Source organism: Notamacropus eugenii, chromosome 3 (assembly GCF_028372415.1).
Source record: "Notamacropus eugenii isolate mMacEug1 chromosome 3, mMacEug1.pri_v2, whole genome shotgun sequence".
NCBI classification, from domain to species: Eukaryota; Metazoa; Chordata; class Mammalia; order Diprotodontia; family Macropodidae; genus Notamacropus; species Notamacropus eugenii.
In genome coordinates, this window is record NC_092874.1 from 285134575 (window position 1) to 285161491 (window position 26917).

General features: G+C 38.8%; 2 protein-coding genes across 4 annotated transcripts in view; one reads left to right on the forward strand and one right to left on the reverse strand.

The window, feature by feature from the left end:
- PARPBP (PARP1 binding protein) overlaps window positions 1–17017 on the forward strand; it is an 82407-nt gene extending 65390 nt beyond the window's left edge. For both annotated transcript variants that reach the window (XM_072655739.1, XM_072655740.1), the window contains 2 exons: window positions 13032–13173; window positions 15966–17017. In XM_072655739.1, the coding sequence (XP_072511840.1) occupies window positions 13032–13173; window positions 15966–16309 (486 nt within the window). In that variant the 3' untranslated portion in view covers window positions 16310–17017. The remainder of the gene's footprint in view (window positions 1–13031; window positions 13174–15965) is intronic.
- Window positions 16498–18642, reverse strand: PMCH (pro-melanin concentrating hormone). Of its 2 annotated transcripts, XM_072655745.1 has the most exons (4): window positions 18562–18642; window positions 17537–17724; window positions 17010–17214; window positions 16498–16729 (listed from the first exon to the last, which is right to left on the reverse strand). In XM_072655745.1, exons 2-4 carry the CDS (start codon window positions 17696–17698, stop codon window positions 16680–16682), a joined length of 417 nt encoding a protein of 138 aa, XP_072511846.1. In that variant the 5' UTR covers window positions 17699–17724; window positions 18562–18642; the 3' UTR covers window positions 16498–16679. The 2 variants fall into 2 exon arrangements, with proteins under 2 accessions (XP_072511846.1, XP_072511845.1); XM_072655744.1 differs by lacking the exon at window positions 18562–18642 and having other exon boundaries at window positions 17537–17847.
- Window positions 18643–26917: the final 8275 nt, after the last annotated feature.

The following is a 26917-nucleotide window of genomic DNA, read 5'->3' on the forward strand; positions in this document are numbered from 1 at the left end:
GAAATGGAAGAAATTTAGGCAAAACAAAAACAAAAGAAAACCATGTTGGGAGAACAGATGAATTTTATGTCAGCCAAAGTGACTGATCTTGAAAACATGATTTGTAAGGATAACTGAAAGATTGTAGGATTCTCAGAAAAACACAGTCATTTATGAAGTCAGAATATAGTACTCTAGGAAGTGAAAACACATCTGTCCTTTATAAATATTGAGAACAGAGAACTGATCACCAGAACTTGTACAAATCAGTACAAATTTCTGACAAAAACACCAAGGCACAGAGTAGTTAAGTTCTGGAGTTCAATGCCAAACCATGAATATTAAAGAGGCTAAAAGTAGTTAAGAGAAAGATCTTTATCAAGGAATCTTCATTTAAATAGCCTAGGACCACTTCTTTAAGAGAGATCAAGGAAAAGATTGTGATGCACCCCAAATAAGATAACTAGAAAACTGAGCATTGGTTAAAAAAAACGGTGGAATTTCAACATAGAAGAAACATTTGATTGATTCCTCCAAAAGAAGCCAGAATTGAATAGGTTATATGAATTCTAAACTATTCAGCCAATCATTCATCATGCATTTATTGCGTTCCTTCTATGAGTCAGGCACTGTACTAAGCACTAGGGACACAAAAGAATGCTTAAAAAAAAGTACAGTTAACCAGGAAAGACTAAACCATACATCAACTCAGCTTTCTAAGGTAAGGCACGACCGAGAAAGCCTTTTTTTTAAAAAAAACAATAATTCAAGGCCAAAGAGAAAACAAAGAATTATCAGAGGACAAAAGGATTTAGGAAGATAAAGATTTAAGGGGAGCTAAAAGCAGGAAGGAGAAGGCATGGAAAAGAACTGGATTACTATTTGGCAGACTGAAATCCACATTCTCTCAGAAATGAGATGAGTGAAAGTCATGTGCAGTATGGGAGAAAGGAGTGAGAAGGGACCAGCTTGCCATGAGTTTGAGCAGAGAGAGGATCTCTAAATATCTATGTGGGGGATTTTGTAGAGCAGGATAAGAAGAGGGGACTGGAAAGACTTGGGTGGGAGAAAGGAATATAGGAGGTTATTCTTTCTCTAGAAGGGCTAATGATGAAGGAGGCATTAAAGTGTGTACCCATGGGGGTGGAGGGGATGGGCACCATAAGAGACCTCCACCTCTGAGCAGTGGACAAGCTCCCCAAGCCTGGGTCTTCCCTCAGGAGAGGGGGAGGAGATGTCCTCAGAGGTGACCAGCTTCCAAAGTAGAATGGATGAGGAGCTTAGATCCAGAGGTGGGATAGGCCTTAAGGAGGTAGAGTGGTGATGGTGAGGGTATAATGCGTATGTAGTGGTAGGACTCATGATCCATCAGACAGAGAATTTCCCATCAAGCCACACAGCCTCCTTCATGGTTGGTTATTTTCTGGGAGTAGCCTCCAGAGATTAAGGCCCTTTCAAGGAAGATGATGGCTAAGGCAGAAAGAGATGAGGTCTGAATAGGTGCTAATTGGGGAATGGGATAGAGGAAATCAGAAAGCAGAAACTCTTGGTAGTGTGACAGGAGAATCAGAGTGAGGTGTCAGCATATAGGCTGGGACTAGGAGACTGACAGAAATGAGGGTAAGGTCCTGTAACAATAATAGCTCGCATTTATGTAGCACCACTTAGGGTGTACCAGGTGCTTTACATACGTTGTCTCTTTGGATCCTCACAACAACTCTGGCAGGTAGGCCCTGTTATTATCCTTATGTTGCAGATGGGGAAACAACACAATCCTAAATAATAAGCAAGTTAAAAGATAAAGTCATAAAAACAATTAATGATTATGTGAAAGGAAATGATAACAATGATATACCAAAATTTCTATGATGTTGGAAAAACAGTGCTCACAGGAAAAATTTCTCCAAAAATATTAAAAAAATTATAAAAAAGTCTCTAAAAGTTTATACAAAATAGAACAGAACAATTAATGAACCAAATATGCATTTTTAAAAATTAGAAAACCAACTACGCAAATTTTTCTCCAAAATGGAAAAAATATCACTCTACTAAACTCCTTTAACGGACAATATAGTCCTAATAACTAAAACAGAGAAGTATGAAGCGCAGAGCTATAGACCAACATCTTTGATTACTATCAATTCAAAAGTTTCAAATAAGATTCTGTCAAAACAGAATACAGCAATTCATGCAAGAAATCATTCACTATGATTTATATCTGAATTGCAAGGTTGGTTCAGCATTAGGAATACAATCAATGTAATCAATCTTATTAAAAACAGCATTGACCCAATATAACTCTCTTTTATGCCACAAAACTGAAACAAAAACCCCTTTTCAATGTATAGGCATAGAGGATCTTTTTATTATTATTTTATTTGTTTACAGTGTTCTACAACCACTTCCATATAACTTAGATTTTTTTCCCCTCCCTTCCCCCTCCCTCCCTGAGACAGCATTCAGTTTTATATAGGTTCTGCACATACATTCCTATGAAATACATTTTCACCTCAGTCATGTTGCATAGAAGACTTAAAATGAATGGGAGAAATCATAAAACAAACCAAAATGTAATACAAAAGAAAATGATCTGCTACATTCTGTGATCAAATTCCATAGTTCTTTTCTCTGGACGTGGAAGGCATTTTGCCTCAAGAGACCATTGGGAATTTTTTAAGTCCTTGAATTGCAATGAAGTACTAAATCTACCAAAAAAATTCCTCGCACACTGTGGTTGTTGCTGTGTATAAAGTTCTCTTGGTTCTGCTCCTTTCACTCAGCATCAGTGCATATAAGTCCTTCCAGGCCTGTCTGAAGTCTTCCTGTTCATCATTTCTTATAGCACAATAGTATTCCATTACAGTCATATACCATAATTTATTCAGCTATTCCCAATTGATGGGCATCCCCTTGATTCCCAGTTTTTGGCCACCACAAAGAGAACTGCTATAAATATTTTTGTACATGTGGGACCCTTTCCCATTTTTGTGATCTCTTTGGGATACAGTCCTAGAAGCACTATTGCTGGGTCAAAGGGCATGCACATTTTTGTAGCCCTTTGGGCATAGTTCCAAATTGCTCTCCAGAATGGTTGGAGAGGATTTTTTAAAAAAAAATAATATCAAAATAATATCAAAAAGTAAGGTATCATATGTAATGAGGAAACACTAGAAGCTTTTCCAGCAAATTTGAGAATAGAGCATGTATGCGTACTCTCTCTGCTGTTATTTGATATTCTAGGAAAGCAACCAATTACAATAAGACAAGAGAAAGGAATTTAATGTGTAAAGGTAAGCAAAATGGACACAAAGCTATCCCTGTTTCCTGATGATATAATGTTTTATTTAGAAAATCCTAGGGAATCAGCAGAGATGTGGTGTGAGATAATTAAAAGCTTCAGTAAAAGTGTACCCACAAAAATAAAACTCATTTCTATGTAATAATAACAAAACCAAAAAGACAATGATAGGAATGGAGCTCCTATCCAAAATAACTACAAAATGCTTAAAATATTTGGGGACTCACTCTGATATAAAGCACACAAAATATTTGTATATGTGCAGTTTTAAAGGAGCCCTCAAAGAAAAAGAACATCTCCAATAGTTGGTGAATTATTCAGTGCTCATGTCAATACTATGGATGAATGTGCAGTTTACTTCTTAAAGGGGCTTATTCAATGAATGGGTGTTGCCTCAACCTCAGTGAGTACCTTGACCTCATGGGACCAAGGTCTCCCATTGCATCCTGCGCCATCTCCAGTCATCCTGAGGAATATCAGGCACTGGATTCAGGTACAGACCGTTACTTGTCCGGTGAAAGAACACTCCAAATTACTAACTGATCAACACAACTTTGAGGGTTCACCTCACACCAAGCAAGTTGGTGAAGGTGACAGAAGATGGGCCAGTCAGTTTTGGAGGGATTATGGGAAGGTGATAAAATAGAATAATAGTCATAGCTTTTGTTTAGCACTACATAATAACAGCATTTATATAAGTACTTTAAAGTTTGCCAAGCAGTGTACACGTTATTTCATTTTATCTTCGCAACAATCCTAGGTAGCTGCTATTATTCTCCCCATTTTATAGATGAGGAAACTGAAGCTTCCTTCCGGAAGGCTGATCCTCCTGACTCTGAGGCAGCTCTACGGAGCCTAGAGTCAGGAAGGCCTGAATTCAAGTCCAGCCTTAGACACTTACTAGCAGTGTGACCCTGGGCAAGTCACTTAACCTCTGTTTACTTTGTCTCCTGGACAAAGAAATGCCAAACCACTCCAGTATCTTTGCCAAGAAAACTCCATAGAAAATGATAAAATTGTTCATAATTTAAACTGGTGATCTTAGTACTGGGCATATTGGTCAAATACAGAAATTTCTCATTTGTATCAAATATATAGGGCAGCACTTTTTGTGGTGGCAAAAACATAAAATAGAATTGGTGCCTATCAATTGGGGAACAGCTGAGATAAATCATGTAGTCTGAGGATAGTGCAGAATTGTTATGCCATAAGAGATGATGAATATGGAAAATTTAGAGAAATATGAGAACAGTGTGAACTGATGCAGAATGTAGTCAGTGAAACCAGGAGAACAAAGAACACAGCCACAGTAATACAAATGGAAGTACACTTAAAAAGAGATGGAACTTCGATTAATTGTAGTAACTGTCTCCAGTCCAGGAGATCATCTGATGAAACAAACATCCTGCTTCTCTGTAAAGAGCTGGGGAATTCTAGTTCTAAAATATTGCCTAGGCACCCTATCCACTGCCCCAAATAAGCATTAATTAAGTGCTTAGTATGTGCTGAGCTCGATGCTAAGCTGAGGATACAAAAGAAACAAAAAGACTGGGAATTCACCTAAGAACTCTTGAGGAGCTTATATTCCAAGGAGGGAGGGGAGAGACAACACTGAAAAGGACATTGGTGGTGTGAAGGGAGCAAGCATTTGTTAAGTGTGTTCCAGGCACTGTGCTTTACAAATATTATTTGGTGTTTGATGCTGGGAGGTAGGTGCTCTTATCATTTAACAGATGAGGAAACTGGGGCAAACAGAAGCTGTGACTTGTCAGTCACTCAGCTACTAAGTGTCTGAGGCTGGAGTTGAGCTCGTCTTCATGACTCCAGGGACAGCTTTCTAGCCACTGTGCCACCTAGAAATATCCTCCAAGGGACGTAATGAAGAAGGAAAGCCAGAAACTCAGGAGTAGTGCCCAAAGAGCAGTGAAGCAGGGAACTTGGGTAGCCTGGAGAGTGCTTCCTTGAAGTGGGAGTTTAGGAGAAAAATGACCAATCAGAAGAAGGGTCACAGGGCAGAGGAATCTTAGAGGATGAGGGAGTCGCTAGTGTTTGGTGGCCAACGCTGTTGGCAGATGGAGAAAGAAGTCTAGTCAATAGCACTGGTCAGACAGGAACAAAGAAGTGAGTTACAGGATTAATTATTAAAATTTCTTTTTTTTGCCAAATGTAAATACGATTGGCAAGTCAGCTAACCATGTGGCCTCAGTTTTCTCATCTATAAAATGGATAGAAATATCAACATTAGAAGGCTTTGTTTTTGTTGATACTTTTTAGGAAAGTGCTTTGCAAACTTTAAAACCCTTTATAAATATGGTTTATTCTAATAAATGTAAAACGGGCCATGTATACCTTTGGTGTTATAGCTCTATTAGTTTATTTTCTTCTGTAGCTTTTACTTAGCTCTTGAGTTGGCCTAGCAAATAGCCCTGACGTAAAGTAAGTAATTCCAAAGGACACTGAATTGGTGTTGTTATGTTTTGTAGCTCCAAAAGAATCAATATGACCAGGTTCTTCAGCAGGTATAGCACCTGTTGGGGTGCCAGAATTGTAAAAGAATGATGTGTCACTGAGCTAACTATGGCTGGGTACTGTAGCAGCTTGTAAATGCTTTTTAACTCTGACTCTCTTGATAGAAAATTTCCTTTTCAGTTATGCAAAGAATCTGTTCTCTACAGTTGAAGCTCTGTCTTGTAAAGTATATTTTTAGATAGGAAATGAGACTAAATTTGGAGATTTGGCACATTTTGGTGACTTTTTTGTGAACTACCCATCATATCTTCTTGGTCAATATCTTGAATTTCTCTGGCTCTACCATCTGGATGAAGGAATAAAACACTTATTAAGCTCTTTCTAGTGTTAAAAGTTGGGACCCAACACCACTCCTGTACTCAAAGTCACATATAGAAGAGACAGTGGCCAGAGAAGGGCGTCACAGGGCAGCCAGCTGATCATCACACCATGTCTAGGACTAGCATTGCTAGTCCTGTGGTTAGATTACTGATCCCAGAGAAAGAGATGGGGAGTGTTTATATGTAAGAGAGGCAGGGGGCAGGAGAGAAAGACCAGCTGAGAGTACCCATGGGTGGCAGGAGGATGGCAGAATATCTTATGATGTCTAGGGTGGATTAATATGAAGTATGATCTGGGGCCAGCTAGAAATAGTCAGGCGCATTTACAGTCAATTAACCACCAAATCACATTCAGCTCTGTGCAAGTGGGAGGAAGGAAGCACGCATTTATCAAGTCCCTGCTATGTCCCAGGCACTTTGCTAAGCACCTTACAAATGTTTTCTCGTTTGATTCTCACAAAAATCTTGTGAGATAGATGCTGTTATTATCCCTATTTTACAGTTGAGGAAACTGAGGCAGAGATGAAGTGACTTGCTTACCGTCCAGAAAGTATCTGAGACTAAGTTTGAACTCAGGCTTTTCTGACTATCGATCCAGAGCTCTATCTACTGAGCCACCTAATGGCCTAGGAAATTGGAATGCATGATCTTTGAGATTCCTTGCACCTTTAAATCTCTATAATTTTAATTAGAAGATTAGAGAAGTAGCAGATATGGCTAGGACACTGGACTTGGAAACAGAAAGACCCCTTGGAAAATGAGGGGGCTGAATCTGCCACTCCCTCAGGAGCTTTCCAGCTCTAAATCTCTGGCTATGGTAAGAAGGCTTCTAGAAAGAGATCAAACTTGAATTGGAACTTGAAGAATAGGCAGGAGATGGAAAGAAGGAGAGGCCATTCTACCCTGGGCCAACAGAACCAGCAAAGGCCTCAACAGGGAACATCAGGGAGAGCAACGGAAAGTAGCAGAAAATAAAGTCATAGTGATACGACAGGGTCCAGTTTTGGCAGACCATGAATACCAGGCTTGAACTTGATGCTCTAGGCGATAGGGTCCCATTTTAGAACTTAAATAGCCCTGTTTGAGGAAGATAATTGTAGCAACATTGTGCAGTGAGGGTTGAGAAGAATTTGAAGAGAGAGAATAGGAGGGGTAATCTCTCTCTGATCTTTGAAGGGCCTGAGTACTAATAGCTAATAATACCTGGCATGTATAGATTAAGGTTTGCCAAGTGCTTTATGCATCTTATCTTAATAGGGGCTTTGAATAAGAGAGAGTCGTGCCTGTGGGAGGGGAGAAGGCCTGGTTTGATAGTAGCTAGTGGAGAAGTTGAGGGAGAAATCCAAGATGACTTAACCTAGAGGAAGGGAAGAATGTTGGTGGCACTGAAACCAAGAAAAGCTGGTTTTTGCCGAAGAGATGAGATTAGTTTGGAGCATTTTGAGATCATGTCCTGTCCTCTGATCAGAACTGGAAAAGACTCAGGGCCTAGAGAAGCCTGCAGCCCTGGCCTTCATTATGTTACAAAAATGAAAAGCTGGCATGTCACAGTATCCTTGGGCCCCCCAGAATCTCGGACCAGATTAGAATTTGAAAATGCTGTTATGAATTCTTAATCCCCTGAGTCATCAGAGCCTTTGACTTGATCTAGAAAGGGAATGTCCTTAGTTTTTCAGAGAAGTCACCTTCCTTAGCATGTGCCCACATTACCAATGTTCTCTTTTTTGGCACATAATTCAGAGCCATAATTAAAGCTTGTGTGCGTTGGTTCCTTTGTCGCCCTGGAACGTGTCCATCTTTTGTTCCATCATTACCATCACTGCGAGCTGGAAATGGCTCGAATAAGAGTTTTCTGATTAATAGGGGAATCTTTTGGCCAGACTTTCTCTTCAAGCAAGCTGCTTATGAAATAATAAATGTCTCTGATGGATGCGGTAAACAAGCATAGTTTGTCTCCTTCTGCAGCCCAGATAGTGACATGTCCAAGATCCCACAGGTAGTAAGTACCACTACCTGTGCTCTTACACATGTCCTGCAACTCTAAATCCCAGCCCTCTTTGCACCATACCTTGGTGCCTCTTATGTTAGTCAGATGGCATTTCTTAAGCCCTTACTATGTGCCAGGAACTGTGGAACTGTTGGGAATACCCAGAAAAGCAAAAAACAGTCCCTACTCGTTATAGTGTGAGGGGTGAGGTGAATGGGAGTCAAAGACAGGAGAAGGTACAGGACAGTAGAGTATCACCAAAGCCAAGGGGAAAGGCTTAAGAAGGAGGAGGTAGTCAGTACTGTCAAATGCTGCTGCTGGTCAATTGATGTATTAGTAGTATTCCCATAAAGAATACTTAAAAGTAGGGATTAAACCGAAAATATATCCAATATATCCATTGTGAGACTTTTGTGTTTTCCCTTTGTTTACTTTGCATTAGTCAGAGTCAAACATGAATTGTTACTTTGAACTCTACACAGAACCAAAAATTAGAAGTTAACTGAAAAGGGGAATTCTTACTTTTTCCAATATAAACAACTTGGAATAATTGATGACTTGAATTAAACCAAAATTGGGCTGAAATTCTATCTGGAATGATAGTAAATTTAGAAATGTTAAAAAAGAACAAATGAAGGTAAACTAATTATAATTAATAGTGGTACTAGCAGCTAAGTGGAAAATCTAAATAATAATGATGATAGGTAGCATTTATATAATGACTACTTTGTACCAGACACTGTACTAAATTCTTTACAAATATTATCTCATTTGGTCTTCACAATAACCCAGGAAGGTTGGTACTATTACTATTCCCATTTGAGGTCAAATGGCTTGTACAAGATCATACAACCAACAAGTGAGAGGAGATTTGAACTCAAATCTTTCTTGACTACAGGCCCAGTTCACTCTCCACTGTGCCATCTATTTTCCTACAACTTATTATGGCAAAAGGAGCTTAACATGTATAGGAAAAAAATTAATTTAAATTTAAAAAAATATTTTAACGTGGGAATACAGTACTGATTAGAAAGAAAACAAGTGATTTTGAAAAGCTATGTGTAATTTTAAAATTCAAGATGTAATTATTATATTTAAACCTTAGAAACTCATTCCAAATATAAATGATTATTTGAACACATTCTCTAGTCCATTAACAAGAAGAGAGAGACAAATTAAAGTAAACAACCACAGATTATACAGTTTCACTTCATATCCCAAAATTGTCAATGATGACAAAAATCAGGAATGGTCAGTGTTGGTGAGGCTGTGGGAAGATGGACAGCCATGAATCGGTCCAGTGGTTCTGGATATCAGTTTGAAGTCATGCAAGGAAAGTGACTAACCTGTCCATAGCCCTTTATCCAGTGATCCTGCTACTGGGCCCCAAGGATGTCTGGGATAGAAATAAAGGTGTCTGAGTCATCCCAGAGTATTTAGAGTCACACCCCTTCTGGTAGCAATGTACTGGAAACAAAATGGACATTAATCAGCTGAGAAATAATTGTAAAAACTATGGTCTGTGATTGTAGTGGAACATCACTTAATAAGAATGGACAAATATAAGGAATTCAGAGAAATGTTAGAAGATTTGAATGGACTGGTACAGAACAAAGTAACTAGAGCTCAAAGAGTATTGTACACAGCATAAAGGGAAAAAAAAATTCTGAAAACTGTACTCTCAGTCATTGAAAGACAAAACCCAAAAATGATGGTCCTAAAGGACAGATAATATACAGTTGGAGGCAGAAAGACCTGAGTTCAAATGCAGCCTCAAACACTTAAATAGTTGCAGGTCCCTGGGCAAGTCACTTAGCCTGTCTGCCTCGGTTTCCTCATCTGTAAAATGGGTATAATAATAGCACCTGCCTTCCGGGGTTGTGGTGAGGATCAAATGAGATCATTATAAAGCTCTTAGCACAGTGCCTGGTCATATAGTAGGCATTATAGATATATTAGATATTATTATATTACTGTTATCATGGCATTGAGACATGGAACTGCTAGAACAGAAGTGTCCATTGTCTGATACACCATGTTGACTCTTCTTCCTTAAATTTTTTCTTCCTTCCCTTGGAGGGTTCAATCTGGAAAGGGAGAGAGGGGAACTTTCCCATTTCCTCCAAATGACTGATAGAATGACAAAAGACAACAGTAAAACATTTTTTTTTTAAAAAGAAACTCCATTTCACTGTTAATGGAGTTGACTTATGATAATAGTTGTAACTTTTTAGCAGTTTGACTCCTTCTTCTCCTTAATATAACCAGAGTCAGGCTTTCCTGTATGAGGTACTATTTTCCTCAAACTGGGAACCTCCTAAAAATTTCAGTTTAAAAACAGTTTGTGGCAAAAGGACTTTACCAATTCTTGGCAAACTCGAAGTTCATTGCAATTTTACTGCGCGTGGAAATCTTTCCAAGGGGTGGGCTGGGGGAGGGGAAACCACTCTGAAGCAAAATTCAATCTCTTCTTCTCATGTGACTCGAACATAAAATGATTTGAACAGCCACGCATGAATCTGGACATTATTCTCAGTTGTTTAGCACTTCAAAAGCTACTTCAAGAGAGAATTGTTTTGCCTATTTGTGATTCCAATACAAATAAACAGAGAGATTTGGAAAATTTGCAACAGGAAGCAATCTCAATTCTAAGTAACCACTAATCTTGTGAACAGAAATTCAACTTTTGTGAACAAAGGAAAAGCAGCCTCTTTTAAAGTTATAAATATAATCTAATGCAGAAACTTCACATTTTCTCCCTATTTTGGGGTAGAATTAATAGAATCAAAGAATCTTAGTGTGTGAAAAGACCTTAGGGAGGTCAGCCTCCTTTCCAGTTCAGGCATTCCTCTGATATCCCTGCTGGGGATACCGATAGCCTCTCTTGGACATTTTGAGTGACAGGGCTCTCTATCTCATTAGATAGCTTATTCCAGCTAGTTCAAATCAACATGCATTTATTGAGGGCCTACTGTGTATCAGGCCCTGTTATGCACTGGGAAGTCCTTGGTCTCAAGAGCTTACATACATTTCTGGATAATGTTACTTATTTAAGAATCCTTTATTTTATTATGAGAGTATCTGCTTCTTTAATCTTATACCCGGTGGTTACAGTTCAGTCCTTTGGAGCTACATATAATACATACTAGAGCTATAATCAAATAAGCTTACTCTCCTTCTACATGATAACAATTTTCTTAAAGGCTGTCCACATTTCCTCCGTTCTTCTCTGAGTAGGTCATTTAACTTTTTCTCGTATGACTTGGCTTTCAGACCTTTCACCATCTTGGTCATCAATCTTCAGATACTCTCTAGCTTGTCAGTCTCCATTGAAATGTCCTATTTAAAGCTGAGCATATACTCCAAGTATAGTCTGACCAGTGCAGAGAATGATGGAGCTATTACTTTCCCATTGTCCAGTATATGCTTCTCTTAATGGACCTGAGCATTCAAATTGCTTTCTTGGCGACCGTATCACAGTATTGGCGATTTTGGACCTGCAGTTAACCAAAATCTCTCTGTCTTCTCCCATATGCAAGACCATTAAACTACATCCCTTTTGTTCTTATGCAGTTAGTAATTTTTTGAACCTAAGCACAGGACTTTGCATTTAACCCTAATAAATTTTATCTTGTTGCTTTTGGCCCTTTGTTACAGCCTGTTGAAATCTTTTTGAATCTGGCTTCTGGCATCTGTTTCCTTAGTTTTCCTGCCTAGCTTTGTACATCTGTGCAGTTGACAACCAGTGTTTTGTGATAGCTGAAACCACCTTCATAATCCTTTTTGTGCAGAGTTTCTTGGGGCGGGAGGAGTTTTTTGTTTTTGTCTTTAACAAGAGACATCAATGAAAGCAAAACATCTCATGTAATTGAGGCAAATGAAAAGTGATTTTTAGTGGGCTAGTGGGAACAAATGATGTCATAGGCAAGGGAAATTCAAGTCTGGGAGATATAAAAGTCCTTTATCCTTTAGGGTTATGGGCTGCTTTTGGGAAAGATTTGCTGCTTCTCTGTGCCGTCTGAATGGAAAGCTTGTTCTAATTTTGTTTAATGCACAACTGAGGAGCATTTCTCTCTGGTGTGGAGATCATTGCCATTATCTTTGGAAAGGTTCACAGTTGTTTACTTCAGTGTGCTCCAAAGCTACTCTTAACCAGGATAATGGTCAACATTTATAAAGCACTTTAAGATTTGCAGACTATTTTACCTGTATTCTTTCATTCTATCTTCACAATAACCCTCTGGGATAGGTGCTATTATTATCCCCATTTTACACATGAGGAAACTGAGGCAGAGAGAAATTAAGTGACTTGCCCAAGGTCACATTGAGTATCTCAGGCAGGATTCAAACTCAGTTCTTACTGACACCAAGTCCTTCAACCAGACCACTGAGCTGCCTGATATAATCTCCAGAGTATTAGCAGTCATAGAGTGCAATGCATAAAACCTCATCAGAATGTCATTCATTGCACAACTTAGTTTTAATACAAGATGTTATTTCCCTGATTGTCAGATTTAAATTTCTTTGAGAATCTTCATAGTATCCAAGTAGCATACTTTTCTCTGAAATGAATTTACTTTCCTAATTCAATATCACCAATTTCTGTCTTGAAAGATACATGATCAAAAGCAAATTTGTTGTGAGTTCATAGGCTCCCAGAGCTAGCCCTGGAAAAGACCTTAGATGTGCCAGTTCTACTCCTTTGATTTATAGTGAGGAAAATGGGTTTAAGTGAGAAGAGAAGGGACTTATACAAGGCTGCACAGGGAGTAGGGAGCTAGATACCAGAAAAGGATCTCAGGACTCAAGATGAATGACATTTCTAATGATCTGAAGAATTTTAAAGGATTTTTATGAGATGAGTGTTAGTTGCACAATAAGCATATTAGTAATTGTTCATTTTCTGTTGCTTTGCCAGATGAAGCAAACCTTAATCAGATCCCAGTTTGCTTGTACTTACAAAGATGACTTCATGGCTAGCCATGAGAGATGCAGCAGTAGCAACCAGGCCGTAGAAGAAGAGCCAGCATGCACACCTCACCTGCAAAGTGCCCTTCCTGGTAACAGCTGCCACGTTTTCTGAACAGTTTATAGTGAATGCTGAGCTAACAATGGAATGGGGAGCAAAATAAGACAAAGTATTTTAAGTGATGGGTAATTTATCCCTAAAGCTTTCATTTCTTTAAATGAAATAGAAGGTTGTGTTTTGCTTAAGTAAATCTATACAGCAGTTTGCAAATGCATTAAGCGTCACACTTGAGCTTTTAATTGATCTTAAACTTCATAAATTAAAAAAATATTTGGGGTGTTTTGTGTGTGTGTGTGTAGTTTTTGTTCATTTAAAGAGTTATTAGATACACATACGTAAGTTTAAATTCTTCTCTCATCATTGTTTCTTTGCTGTAAGGTACTTCACTCTGCCTTATTCTCCTTAAACCTATCCTTTATCCTCATTGCAAACTCTATTCACCCTATACCTGCCTGACTCCCCACCCACTTATTCTGCCAGGCCATCCTAAACACTCTCAATCCTATAGTTAACCAGTTCACCAACCCAGCATCTTCTGCCCTTGAATCCTTTGTTGCCCAATGCATTGACTTGTCACTCACCCCTTTCAGCTCCCTGGCCTTGGTCATCTTCCCCTTCTGCCTTTTCTGAGTTGATGCAAAAGATGCTGAATGTTTCTGGAAAGAAGCACTCAACAGTTCTGACAATATCTGTTACAGATTCATTTTTTGTCATCTCGTATGCACTCTTATTTTTAATGGAAATCCTTTTCCTTTAAAACATTCTTTTCCGATTGTCTATCACCTTCTATGCAGTGACTCTTCTAAACCTCCTTTCTCTTCCAAGTCCCCAGTGCTGCCTCTTCTTGTCTGTCAGCAGATAATAGCATTCTCTACTTTGCTGAGAAAATCCTGATGATTTGTCACCAGTCTTCCCATTTCTCTTCCTTTTTACATTATATCCCCTCAACATATTTGTTCTTCCTTGCCTTTGCCCCAGTCTCTGAGCAAGAGATGGTTCTCTTGTCTGCCAAGGTTAAACTCTTGATCTCCTTCCCTCCGGACTCCTTCAGGAACTTGTCCCATGAGTTATTTTTTCTCTTTATTTCAATCTCTCCATGTCATCTCACTCCTTTTCCACTCACTGCAAATTTTCTCAAGCTTCACTTGTCCTTAGAAACCTTCACTTGACTCTGACCTCCTCTAACTGGCCTTTTAGAACTATATTTTACTCCCAGAGTTCTACAACAGGGGTTCTTAACCTGGCTCCCGTGAATAGGTTTCAGGGGTCTATGAACTTGGGGAAAAATACATCTTTATTTTCATTAACCTCTAAGTGAAATTTAAAATGTCAATTATTCAAAACCATGATTCAGAGAGGAGTTCCATCAGTTTTACCAGACTATCAAAAGGGTCCATGTCATACACAAGAAGTCACAAATCCCTACTCTAAAAAGAAGAGATATTGACCACCTCTGCTTCTTAATCACCCAGTCGTTTTTCACCACCTTGTCATCTGGCTTCACACCCTGCCAGCACTCCATAATATTGCTCTCTGAACAAAATTATGTGATCTCTTACTTGCTAAACTCAATGACCATTTCTGCCTTAAGGTGCTTCTAATATTTGGCACCATATATTACTCCCTTCCTCCTGGATGCTCCTCTTTTTCCCCCTTGGCCTCAGTGAAAGCTGTCCTTCATTTCTCCTTTTACCTCTCTGGCCACTCCTCAGTTACCTTTGTTGGATTATCATCCATCTCCTGCCCCCTAACAGCATGTGTGATCTAAGACACCACTTTGGACCCTATTCTGTCTGGATATTCTTTCCGTTGTGAGGTCCTCTGCTCCTCTGGGTTCAGTTCTTATCTTAGGCCCACTACTCTCAGATTCATAAATCCATTCCTAATCTCTCTCTGGGATTCAAGGCCACACCCTGATTCTTGGGTGTCTGGTTGACATCTTAAAAACAACCTATCCACAATGGAACATATTACTTTTCCCCAAGAATTTATCTTCCCCAAACATGGTGTTTTACTTATCTATGGCCATGTTTTCTCTTCCTGGGCTTAACTTTTAAATGGGCAATTACAAAGTAAGAGATTCTTTTAAATAATGTGGAAATATAGAGTAATTTGAGAAGCAATTTGGTGTTAGTGCATAGTGAGCCAGCCTTAGAGTTAGAAACATGCAGATCCAAGGTCTGCCTTTGTCGCTTAGATGACCAAGGGCATATCTTTTACCTCTTATTGTCCCAGGTGGCTCTCTACTGAGTTGCAAGTGGTTTCTCAGTCTGCTCCGGTAAAGAGAGTTTCCATGTTGGGAATCCCCTTCAGCAGTGAAATCCTAGGCCTCGGTTGATTGAACTCCCAGTCCCCCCAGAAAGTAGGATGGTGATGCTATAGAAAATGAGACTGGCTAATGTTTTTACATATGTACTAAATTCCATGACAAATTTAATTTCTAAGATTAATTGCAAACTAGTTCAAAGTCATGGAGCGTTAAATATTTAAAATATTTTTCTGTAAGTAACCTTTGTGACTAGATAAAATTATAAATTGATTGCTTATCAAAAGAAAGTATTTTGTTGAGAACCAAATTAGGTGGTGTAAAGAGATAAGAACTGAAGACAGAGGATTCTGATAGTGGTTTGCTTAGATTAGATACCCTCTCACTTCGTAGCATTCCTATTTAATTAATCAGCTGCCTGGATTTTATATAAAGCATGTTTGATGAAAACATATAACCTCTGAATGTGTTAGCTTAGTCTGAATTTTTCTGGGCAATAGTACTGAATAGGTATTTATTTTCCTTTTTTTTTTTTTTAAATACCTCTTGCATAATAGAAGGCACAAGTTCATTTGATGGAGTACCAACCCTTGGAACAAGTTCTGAAAATGTTCAGTTGAACAGAAGTAAAAATGAAAAATTATCCAAAAAATCCAGTGGTCTGATAGGAAGCAAGGACCCCAAGAGGAAACAGGTGGATTTGAATGGTGACAATGACCTCTGTGATCCTGAAAATGAACTGTCTCGGCCACAAATGGGTAAGATTGCTAAGACATTGGACAATCTACAGAATAAATCGAACCAAATTCGAGCCAGATCAGCAGTGAAAGGCTGCAGACCAGCCCCCAAGAATAAGTTGATTGCAGGGCAGGCAAAACTAACTCAGTTTTTTAGACTCTGAATTTGTCTTTCTGGTTCTCTGGTATTTATATTAGTCACTAAACAAAAACCAAGTCATCAATGAAAAGGTCATGACTATCACCTTTGGAAAAGTCAATATGTCTTGTACACTAGTACTTTGTCCAATTGAAATGTAGAATGTAGAAGGTGTTACCATCCGTCAAATAGACAAATGAGTCACGACTGTCCTGAATTCTCACCAGGTTTATTATACAGCAAAATGGTTACATTTAGTTTACCCAAGAAAAATCTCAATCATTTGTTCCAAAATACAAACACTGACCACATTTACATTTATGAAGCAAAGCAACTTTCACTGGCAACTCAATAGCTTTGTTTTCTTGGGGAAAGATGATGTAGGCCTGCAGGTATCAGATTTGCCAACAAGGTCGATAGACTCTTCCCAGCATGCACCTGAGCACTGTAGGGAAAAAAAGTTCCAAAAGTTTAGATTGTTAAAGGGATTGAATTACAGTGACTATACTAGAAATGCAAGTGATTAGATTAATGTAGTAATTCTGAGTCACCAGAATTGCTATAATTCATCAGTTAATTTATTGTGTGCAGAGTACTTTATATTAAAAATTGTGTTTTTACAATTGTATTCTTGTTTGATATTGTTGTAATTACCTATTTCTAAAGCCATATTTCCATTTTTGATAACTTTAAGATGTCTGAATTGAATAAATAAAACTACTCACTGTCAAAATCTCTCCTTCCTATTGGAAATTTAACTGAGTTTTCTTCATCCCCAATCTCTCTCCTTTCCTGTGTTGATTCAATATTCTGAACTCCATTGTCAGCTGGAAAAGCCACTGATCCCTTCAGCGCAAGATAAGGGAGCTGCTTAAGGGCTAGGTTCAACGGCAGACCACGGTTTAAGAAACCATGTTTGGAGCCTATGTTCTGTTTAAAAGAAAAAGTTGAATTATGCTTCAGCTTTCTTATTATAAAATGAAAGTTTAATTTCATGGTTGAATATGTGTATGTTAGTTAGTGACATCCATTTAATTTTGTTCAGAAACACTTGGATGAACAGTGTTCAATAGGACTGAAAACCTTCCAGGGTATGTAATATGACACTGATGATGCTGAGGCATCAGGAGGACTACATTAAAACCATAACTATCAATTATAGATATTTTTTGTTGAGCTCTAAGAAGAAAGATACAAATGATTTAAACTCCTATTGATATTAAGGAACATGAAAGTGGATGCTGACTCATACCTTTGGGTTTCTGCTCTCCTCCTCGTTGATGAAACCACCCTCTTCAGATTTATAATGTTCAAGGGAAGGCACGGCTCCAGATTTCTCTGCCATATCTTCCTTCTGAAGGGCTTTGCCCAGCCCAAATGGATTTAGGAGCATGTCATCCTCAACAGTTCTCATGGATTTTGATGCTGAAAGCAAAAATGCTTGGGAGAAGAAAGAAAAAGTTAGTATGAGCATGTAGGATGAGAAACCCATGCCTGTGTTTGCTGTTTGTCTGGGACCACACAGGCGATGATACTGGTGCCTTGGAAAAGAAAGCCTTCTCAGGTGACATCCTTCCTCCACTGTCCCTACCTTTTATATGTTTTCCCCTGTGAAGAGAAAGCACTTCAAGGATTTAAGTCTATCATTTTTTGAGTGACTCATCAAATGAAGACACTCACCTTTTGTGTAGCTAAAGCCTTGTATTGTTGAGGTTTGGGCATTGTAGATTTTTAATCTCCAGCATGAATTTTCTCAGAGTGTGATTAAAATTCTTTGTGGAAGGCTTAATGTTCAAGAGATTAGACGTTCCTTGAAATGGGATGTTATTAATGTAGTCCACGGGACATCTGCCTCTCTGCTCATCCCCTTCTTCTCAATAGAACTTACATTTTCATTAAATACATTAAAAAAATCCAACTACTCAAAGGTGACAGGTAGAAGGATTTTGTTTCATTTTAATCCCCGAATAGAGTGTAATTGCTTTTAAGTGATAGTTTTTTGATAAACACTTAACAAAATAAATCCCCGATGACTGAAATACATATAAGTGTAAACAAGTTTATAACTCAGGCATCCTATCTGAAGTCACAATGTTAGTAGTCTAGCTCTGTACTTCTGGAAAAGAACTTTTGTAGGATATTGATATGTTTGCTTTTTCTTTGCATCTACAGTGCTTAGCACATTGCCTGGCACATAGTATGCCCCTAATAAATGTGTGTTGATTGATTGATATATTTTCTTATTTCATTGACATAAAATTCACTGTCAGCATATACCTTTGGTATCAAGATAACCGTAGTCTACTCAGGTCTTCCTCTCTCCTTTTCTTCCTCCCCTCTCTCCTTCTCAAATCCAGCCCATTAAAAGTCATTTTCCAGATGAGATTTCCATCCACAGTAGGGATGTCCTGGGCTCTAGTAGGGTGTCCATCTGGCAGGAATAAGTTAGCGTTAGTTTAATTTCACCCTCAATGAGATCCTTCTGAACATTTCTACCTCTAGACAATGTCTACAGGATGGATGGGGTCTCCCCATTGCAGTATTCTCCTAGGTGAGGGAAGACATCTATCCAACTTACAAGGAAAAGACATACTTTCCCTACCTAAGGCTAACCAACCCCTCCCCAAAATCATTGTCCCAGAAGGTACTCATTTACTACCTACCAAGGCTATGGTATCACCCAGTATGTTCTCAGCCAGGATTAGTGGGAATTGGCTTTTTTTTTAAAGTCTAGTCTAGACTTTTAAAATGTCTAAAGCAAAGTCTAGGTTCAAAAGATTTCCTTTTTCTTACAGACTTCTGCACAGATGGCTTAAGGTAGAAGCCATTTTTGGGTATTGATGATAACATCTTAACAATGTAGATGTCAAGTAGGATCCAATTTTTCCTCTGTCCAGGAGCATCTCAGAAGGTAAGGTGAGCAACCTGGATTACCTTATATGTGCAGTGGAAAGAAAGCCTGCTATGGGCAGCATAGCCCAGCCAGGTCTCCTCAAAATGGCTTCAACAATGAAGAGAAAGATGACAGGACCAGACCTGATACCACAGTGCAATGGGGTGTGGATAGTGCTAGACACTTAACTGGGAGACCCTAGTGGGTGACATAGCAGGAATTTCTGATGGTGAATATAGGGAGCACTGATATTGAAGACTGTGGCAGCTCTTGGTCATGAGTGACACCCCAAATCATCTCTTCAACCACAAATTCACTGGTGCAGACACCCTGGAAGATCTCAGCATTACTATGTGGGTGACAGGTTGCTTCCATGCTGATGCTCATCCATGTTTGGATGAGCAGAGGATGGTGCAGGTGTCGTCCCCTCAAAGTTCTTAACAGAAGGCAGCTACTTTGGTGATGTGGGATAGATTGAAGGAATAGTACCATCCTTTCCTAGTACTGCCAACTGAAGCAGTAGCCCCTGGGTCTAAGCCAGAAGCAATCCCAGTAGTCTTGCAGAAGAACTGTGTTCCCTGGGAAGATCTAGAGGACCTGATGCAGGTTATGAAGTATCTGAGACAAGCCTCTCCCTTGCTGGCTGCATCGTCATCCAGAACCTGACTAGGGCAGCTGAGTCTGGGAGGCCCAGTATAGCACCTGGAACAGTGGTGGGTGGTCAGGGCCAACTCCTCAGGCAGTCAGCAGCCCTGACTCTGCCCACTACTCCTGCAGACGCCAGAGGGGCCCCCCTCCATCTGCCCAGCTGACCTCAGTTCTCTTTTTTCTCCTCTTCTTCCAACCACCATCCTCCCCAATCAACCAATAAATATTTATCAAGCACCTACTGTATACCAGGCACTGTGCCAAGGGCTAAGCATCTAAAAAGAAGCAAGGACAGTCCTTGCCAACTTTCTGATCTATATTTTCATAATATAGCTCATCTACCATCCTGTGAAAGCAATATTTTCAATAAATGTGTTCTGAGGAGGCTGATTATACATTTGTTTTTGGTTAGTGACTAAGTATATTTCAATTTTAAGCAACATGTATTAGGTGCTTATTGTGTGCACAGAACTGAGCTAAAATTGTAGGAGGAAGATACAAGGATTAAAGAAAACAGTCCAGGAGAAACAGTCCCTGATCTCTAGAGGGGCTAGAAAAGACAATATCTAAATAAATATATATAAAAAGATATATACTGACTACTTATACTGGAATGCAAAAGCATATTTTAAGTACCTACTGTATGCAAAGCATTGTGCTAAGCATTGGAGATACAAACAGAAAATTGAGATAGTCCCTGCTCTCAAGGGGCTGATACACTGATGGAAGAGACCAGATAGAGTTCATATTCATGTTCGTTTTGTGACAGATGGACTTTCCAGGTAGCAATTACCAGAACTAGCTGAGCAGATAGCTGAGGACCTTGGGCAGTAATGGTAGGGCAGATGATCCTCTTCCAAAAGGATAAAGGGTCCAAGCGTTAAAGTAGATTGAGGCTCTGGGGTCTTTCCAGCAAAATAAAGATGTTGGGGTCACCATCCAGCTGACAGTGGGCATCTTGTGACTGGTAAGAACTGGACAACTGGGCAAAAGGGGTTGCTTGGAGAGGGGAAAGGGTCATGCTTTGTCATTATATTGCCTTTTGGTGGTAATCTCAGAAGTTAAGGCACTAGCTACTGGCAGGACAAGAAAAGAGCTCCTATGGGATTTGAGCAGAGGCTAGAACAAAGCCAGGGAAACTAAGAGGTGGAGGTCAGGAGGGAGAGCATTCCAGGCTTAAGGAACAACCAGTGGAGAGAGACAGAAACAAAATGGTTTTGTGTTCAAAGAACAGCAACCAGGCCACTGTGGCTGGATTGTAGGGTAGATGGAGGGCACAAAAGCATACAAAGATTGTTAAGATTGAAAGGGGACAGACTATGAAGAACTTTAAAGAGTACTTTGTATTTTGTTGGAATTGGTTGTCCCATAGGCATCTCAAAATCATTATTTCAAAAACAGAACTCATTCTTTTTTCCCAAGCCTTCCCTTTTTCCCAACTTGAACAAATATTCAGGAGTAGGTGATCAGGTCACGATTGGTATCAAAGACTACAAAGAGGTCAAGAAGGATGAGGACTGAGAGAAGACCATTAGATTTTACAATTAAGAAACCAGTTAGGTGGAGCCAGAATGGTGGAGTACAGACAGCAACCCAACTGAACTCTCAATATTCTCCACAAAACCACTTTAAAATAATACCTCAAATCAAATTTTGAAGCAGCAGAGTCAACAAAAAGTCAGAGTGAGGTATTTTTTTTTTCAGCCTAACACAAGTTAGGAGGTCTTTGGAAGAGTTCTGTGACACTGGGATGAGCCCCAATCCAGAGCACAGAAAGAACACCAGTATTGGGCTTTGGGGGTGACTGCAACAGTGGTAGCTGCAACAGTACCTTTGGGAGCTCTCAGCTCAGAGACAGTAAAGGGGTTAGACAACTGCTCAGAAAGAGATTACAGGAGATCCTGGCACTGGGTGCACTTGGCACTGACTTACTGCTCTTTTGCCCATATACAATACGGGTTCACAGTTTACAGAGTGAAGAGCAGCACATGTGGTCAGCCACAAGAAAACAGGGACCCTGGTCTCAGTTCCAAGGCATAAAGGACCACTAGCAGTTGCAGTGGCAGAGGATCATGGTCCCCTCCTGGGTAAAGACTGTAGCACAGAGCAGGAGAGCAGTGACCACATCTCTACCTAGATCACCCTAACTGAGAAGCATTGAAAACTTGCAAATCCCCAGAACTAGCTCTGAAAACAGCAGCATGAAAAAGTCTGAAACTTGGGGTAGTACCTCCTCATCCCCAGGTAAGCAGAGCCCAATTTTAATATAAATGCAAAGTCAAGAAGTAGACTGGAAAAATGAATGAACAAACAAATAATAATAATAACAACAACAAAAGAACTTGGTTACAAAAAGCTACTGTGATGACAGGGAAGACCAAGACAAACTCAGAAGAAGACAACAATGTGAACACCTACAACCAAAGCCTCAAAGAAAAATGCTAACTGGACACAAGCCCAACTAGACTTCCTAGAATAGTTAAAGAAAGGCATAAGAGCGATAAGAGGAAAAACTGGGAAAAGAAATGAGAGTGAAGCAAAAAAATTATAAAGAGAATTAGCTTGGTAAAAGAGGCAAAAAAGTACTGAATAAAATAATACCTTAAAAATCAGAATTGGCTTAATGATAAAAGAAGTATAAAAAATACTTAAAAAAAATCACTGAAGAACTCCTGAAAAGCGTAATTGGCCAAATGGAAAAGAAGTTACAAAGGTTTATTGAAGAAGATGCTTGAATTTCACTCTCATTAGAATTGGTTCAAACAGGGAAAAATATATACACACTCAGTTATGTATAGAAATGTAGCTTACCCAGTAGGGAAAAAGGAGGGGAAAGCCATGAGAGAGGTGGAGGATGATATAAAGGAGGGAAGAGTAAGGGAAGCAGTGGACTGAAGCAAAACAGACTTTGAAGAGGGACAGTGTAAAAAAAAGAGAGAGAAGGATAAACAGAAATGAATAGGAAGGAGGAAAATACATTGTAATCATAACTGTAAATGTGAATGGGATAAGCTCACCCACAAAATGGAAGCAGACAGCAGAATGAATTAGAAACCAGAATCCAATAATAAGTTGTTTACAAGAGATGTGTTTCAAACAAAAAGACACACATATAGTTAAAATAAAGGCCTGGAGCAAAATCTAATATGCTTCAGTTAAAACAAAAAAGACCAGGTTAGCAATCATGATCTCAAAGCAAAAACAAAATTACACTTAATTTAAAGAAATAATTAGGGAAGCTTCAATTTGCTAAAATGTCCCACAGACAATGAAGTAATATCAAAAATTTTCATAGCAAGTTTCTCTGGTAAAAGCCTCTTTTCTCAAATATTTGGGAACCGTGTCAAATTTATAAAAATGAGACACTCCTCAACAAATTGTCACATTCTTTTTATTGCTTTTTTGTGATATTGTTAAAACAGAAATATGTTTTGCATGATTTCACATGTGTAATTGATGTATTGCTTTCCTTCTTAGTAGGTAAGGAAGGGGCAGTAGGGAGAGAGAATTTAGAACTCAATTATTTTTTTAAAATGATAAAATAAATAATAATTTTTTTAAATAAAAGAAATCATTGATCACTCTGGATAGAGAAGTTTTAGTTGAATGATAAGGTCTGAAGCCAGACTGCAGAGAATTTAGATGCAAGTGAGGGGACTGGAAGTATGAGTACTTTGTGTAGGTGACTCAATGGGTTCAAATCCTTGAGGAGATATATTTGATGATAGTTAATGGGGATTATAGGATCAAGTGAGGGTTTTTTAATGATGGGGGAGACATAGGTGTATTTGGACAGTAAGGAACAAGTCAATCTATACACAGAGGTTGAAGATGAAAAGAGAAAGTCAAGGGTATGACCATCTCAGAGAAGGGTGATCAGATCAGGATGGTTGGGGAGGGAGGAAGGAGGGAGCAGTATATCCCTGATATAGAGAATGGCATGAACATAGGTACAGAGTCAAGACAATAGGAAACATGCACAGGACAGGGCCAGGGTTCCGGTTTCAATAGAATGTGGTGTACCTGGGAGAAAAATAGTGAGAGTTTTGGTACCAGACAATGGAATTGTTTGCATTTCAGGTTAAGGAACTCTTAATAGGTTAATTTAATCCTTAATAGGTTAAAGCTTAATAACTTTACTTAAGAGAACACAAGACTGTCGTTTACAAGTTATCCTAAAACTCTTAGTGCAGTTGTAAGCTTTAGTAGCTTACAGTTGCACTTGCTTTTGGAACATTCTGTATATATGTGCGTATATGCATGTTCACACAATATATGCATATATACCCATGTATGAATATATGTGTATGCATGTATGTGTATATTTATGTATATGTCACACACACACACAACCCAGCATGTTGTAGTGGATAGACAGCTAGTCTCTGAGTCTGGAAGACTCAGGTCTTACCTAGGCCACATTTCGACTGTGATACTGGATGACTCACTCAACCTCCTCAGGCAATTTTCTAAGGCTGTAAGTGGAGAGATGGTGTCCATCTATATTGGTAGAGGATGTTCCACACTCTAAACCCCTTTCACTAATAAAAATAAAGGTCTAATCCAAAAAAAAAAATAGATAAAAAGCTAATCAGAGACATTCTGAGTTACTGTTCAATGCAGTTAATTAATGATGGAAATCCAGTTCAAATATTGTAAAATATTCTCTGAATAGCCTGGACAATAATCAGTGGAGTCAGTCACCAACAGAAAATTCTTAAGGCTAAAGAATTAGCTTTTGGGTGCACAAAACTCAGTAAACACCTTGCCCAGTATTTGTTAACCTTAGAAGAATGGGCTTGTTCGATACCATTATACTTTGACTCTTTTAAAGTGTTCGTTTTTGAACTAGGTAATTGTAGGGGAGGCAAATAATTATTTCACATATCCATTATTATATTTTATATTGCCCCTCTCTTTAAAAATAATCCACCCTATTTGATGCAGGATTGGGGTGAATGGTGCTAACAGCTGATTCCTTTAGGGGTTGTTTGAATCTCATTAGATGGATTTGCTTTAGGAGAGTGTTTAGGAACGGAAAGCTCTTAAGTACTCAGGCTGCTTTGATCCTCCAGCTTCCTTTGGGGAGAGAGGAAGAATGTTATTAGTTTTTTCCTTGTATGTTTCCCACAGTCTGAAGACCTGCCTTGGAGCTAACTGTCTGTCCCATGTAGAGAAGATGTGCCTTGGGAGTAAGATTCTCTGAATCTGCTGCAGTTCTGGTAGGGTAATCAGTGTTAATAATTATATATTTGGATTTAAATTATGGCTGGATGAACTGGTTTGGCTAATCTTCACACCAAATTGAAACCAAATCCAAACCATTCTGAGGTTTTAAAAAGGTTGGTTAATGTTTTCCTTTATTTTATTTAACTATCATAAGCCTCTGAACATTATGAGGTTTTTCCCATAACCATTTAATTATGTAGAAGCAATCCAAATTTAAAAAAAAAAATACAAAAAAAGATAACTTTTCTTTTACATTGGTTGCTCTGATGTGCAATGGAGCATAGTTCTTTTTTTCAGTGATCCTTAGAATGGTATCCCCAAGCAAGAATATCACTTTGAAGAAAAATGACTGGTTTAGGTAGTTTAGAAAACCTTGGGAAGAGACCAAAGCTCTCTAAGCAAATGTGGAGAAATACATTTTCTAGGGAATTAACTTTCACCTCCTTCTTCCTAATTACCCTCCTTAATCTAATTAGCGTAGCCATTTATTGATGAGTTTGGAATCCAGGTTGGCTCAAATGAAATCATAATATGGAGAGTAGGAAGAGACCTATCTATTCAAACCAACCCCCTCATTTTACAGATGAGGAAACTGAGGTTACAGATGAGAGAGCTAAGAAGGCCCAGAGTTAGAATTTGAACCTAGATTTTCTGGGTTCAAATCGGTGTGCTACAGTTCAAGTGATCTCTGGCTCCATCAGACAAAATGCTTTGTAAGCCTTAGAGCACCATGTAAAATAACATATTGTTGATGAAGTAAAAAAGAGTGCTCGAGGCAGATGGAGCAAACAGGATGCAGGATATGACCAGCCAGAAAGTGATCACAATCCGATCTCAAGAAGACTATACATTGAAGCCCCCCACAGTGGGCTTGTCTGTATGCATTTACAAAGCATCTCTGACTACCTGATGTTCCAGACATTCCAGTGCAGTGCTCCTCTTCCCACTTTCCTGTTCCCTTTGCTTTTCTATATGGACTACGTTGACATTCCTGAGTATCCCTCCACCTTCCCCCCCTCCAATCCTGTTCTCTTCCATTTTCTTTTACTGTAGTGGTTCCCTCTTTCCACCTATCCTGTTAAACTCTATATAGATCAGATATATAACCTGGCTCAATGATCTGTCTCCTGTGAGAAGCAGGGTCTGCTGGGCTTATTTACCCCAATAAATGCCTTTTATTTAACTTGGAGTGAATTCTTTCAGGACAGATACTACAACTCATGAGTCAGTTCATCATTTCTGTTTTTAATATCATTATGAGTAGTTCATTAATGTAGAACCAAAAACCTCCATACCTCTATCTCCCCTTTCCATGCTTTTGTATGGACTGTCCCCTATACCTGGCTTGTCCTCCCACCTCACCTTTACCTCCTAGAATCCTTAATTTATTCCAAAACTCTCCTCAATCACCACCTTCTACACGAAACCTTTCCTGATCCCTCCAGCTGCCTGAATATTCTCTTTCCCAGTTTAATTACCTACTACTTTGCATACACTTTTATATGGATAAATTTTAAAGTATTAATTAAATTAATTAGTGTTAATTAATACTAATTAATTGAATGTTAATTCAATTAAATGTTTAGTTTTTGCAAAACATTTCTCTAAGTGCCAGAGAAACAAAAAGAAAAACAAATTAGTCCCTGACATCAAGGAGACTCCCCTTCTAAAAGGATGACACCCCCTAGTACATACATGCAGACACACATATGTATACATACATGTGTATACATGCGTGTATGTATGTGTATGCATACACATGTGTTGCCTTTCTCAATATGATGTAAAGCCCTTTGAAGGCAGACACTTTTATTTTTTAAAAAGTGCTTGGTATATAGCACATAACAGGAATTCTTGATGGGG

Excerpts from the sequence above, each read along its gene's own strand:
- PMCH (XM_072655744.1), bottom strand. The coding sequence starts at position 17,776 with ATGGGTTTCTCATCCTACATGCTCATACTAACTTTTTCTTTCTTCTCC. Across the intron at positions 17,215-17,536 it reads AGGAGAGCAGAAACCCAAAG|AACATAGGCTCCAAACATGG; the intron begins GTATGAGTCAGC and ends TCTTTTAAACAG. Across the intron at positions 16,730-17,009 it reads AGGAAGGAGAGATTTTGACA|TGCTCAGGTGCATGCTGGGA; the intron begins GTGAGTAGTTTT and ends TTTTCCCTACAG.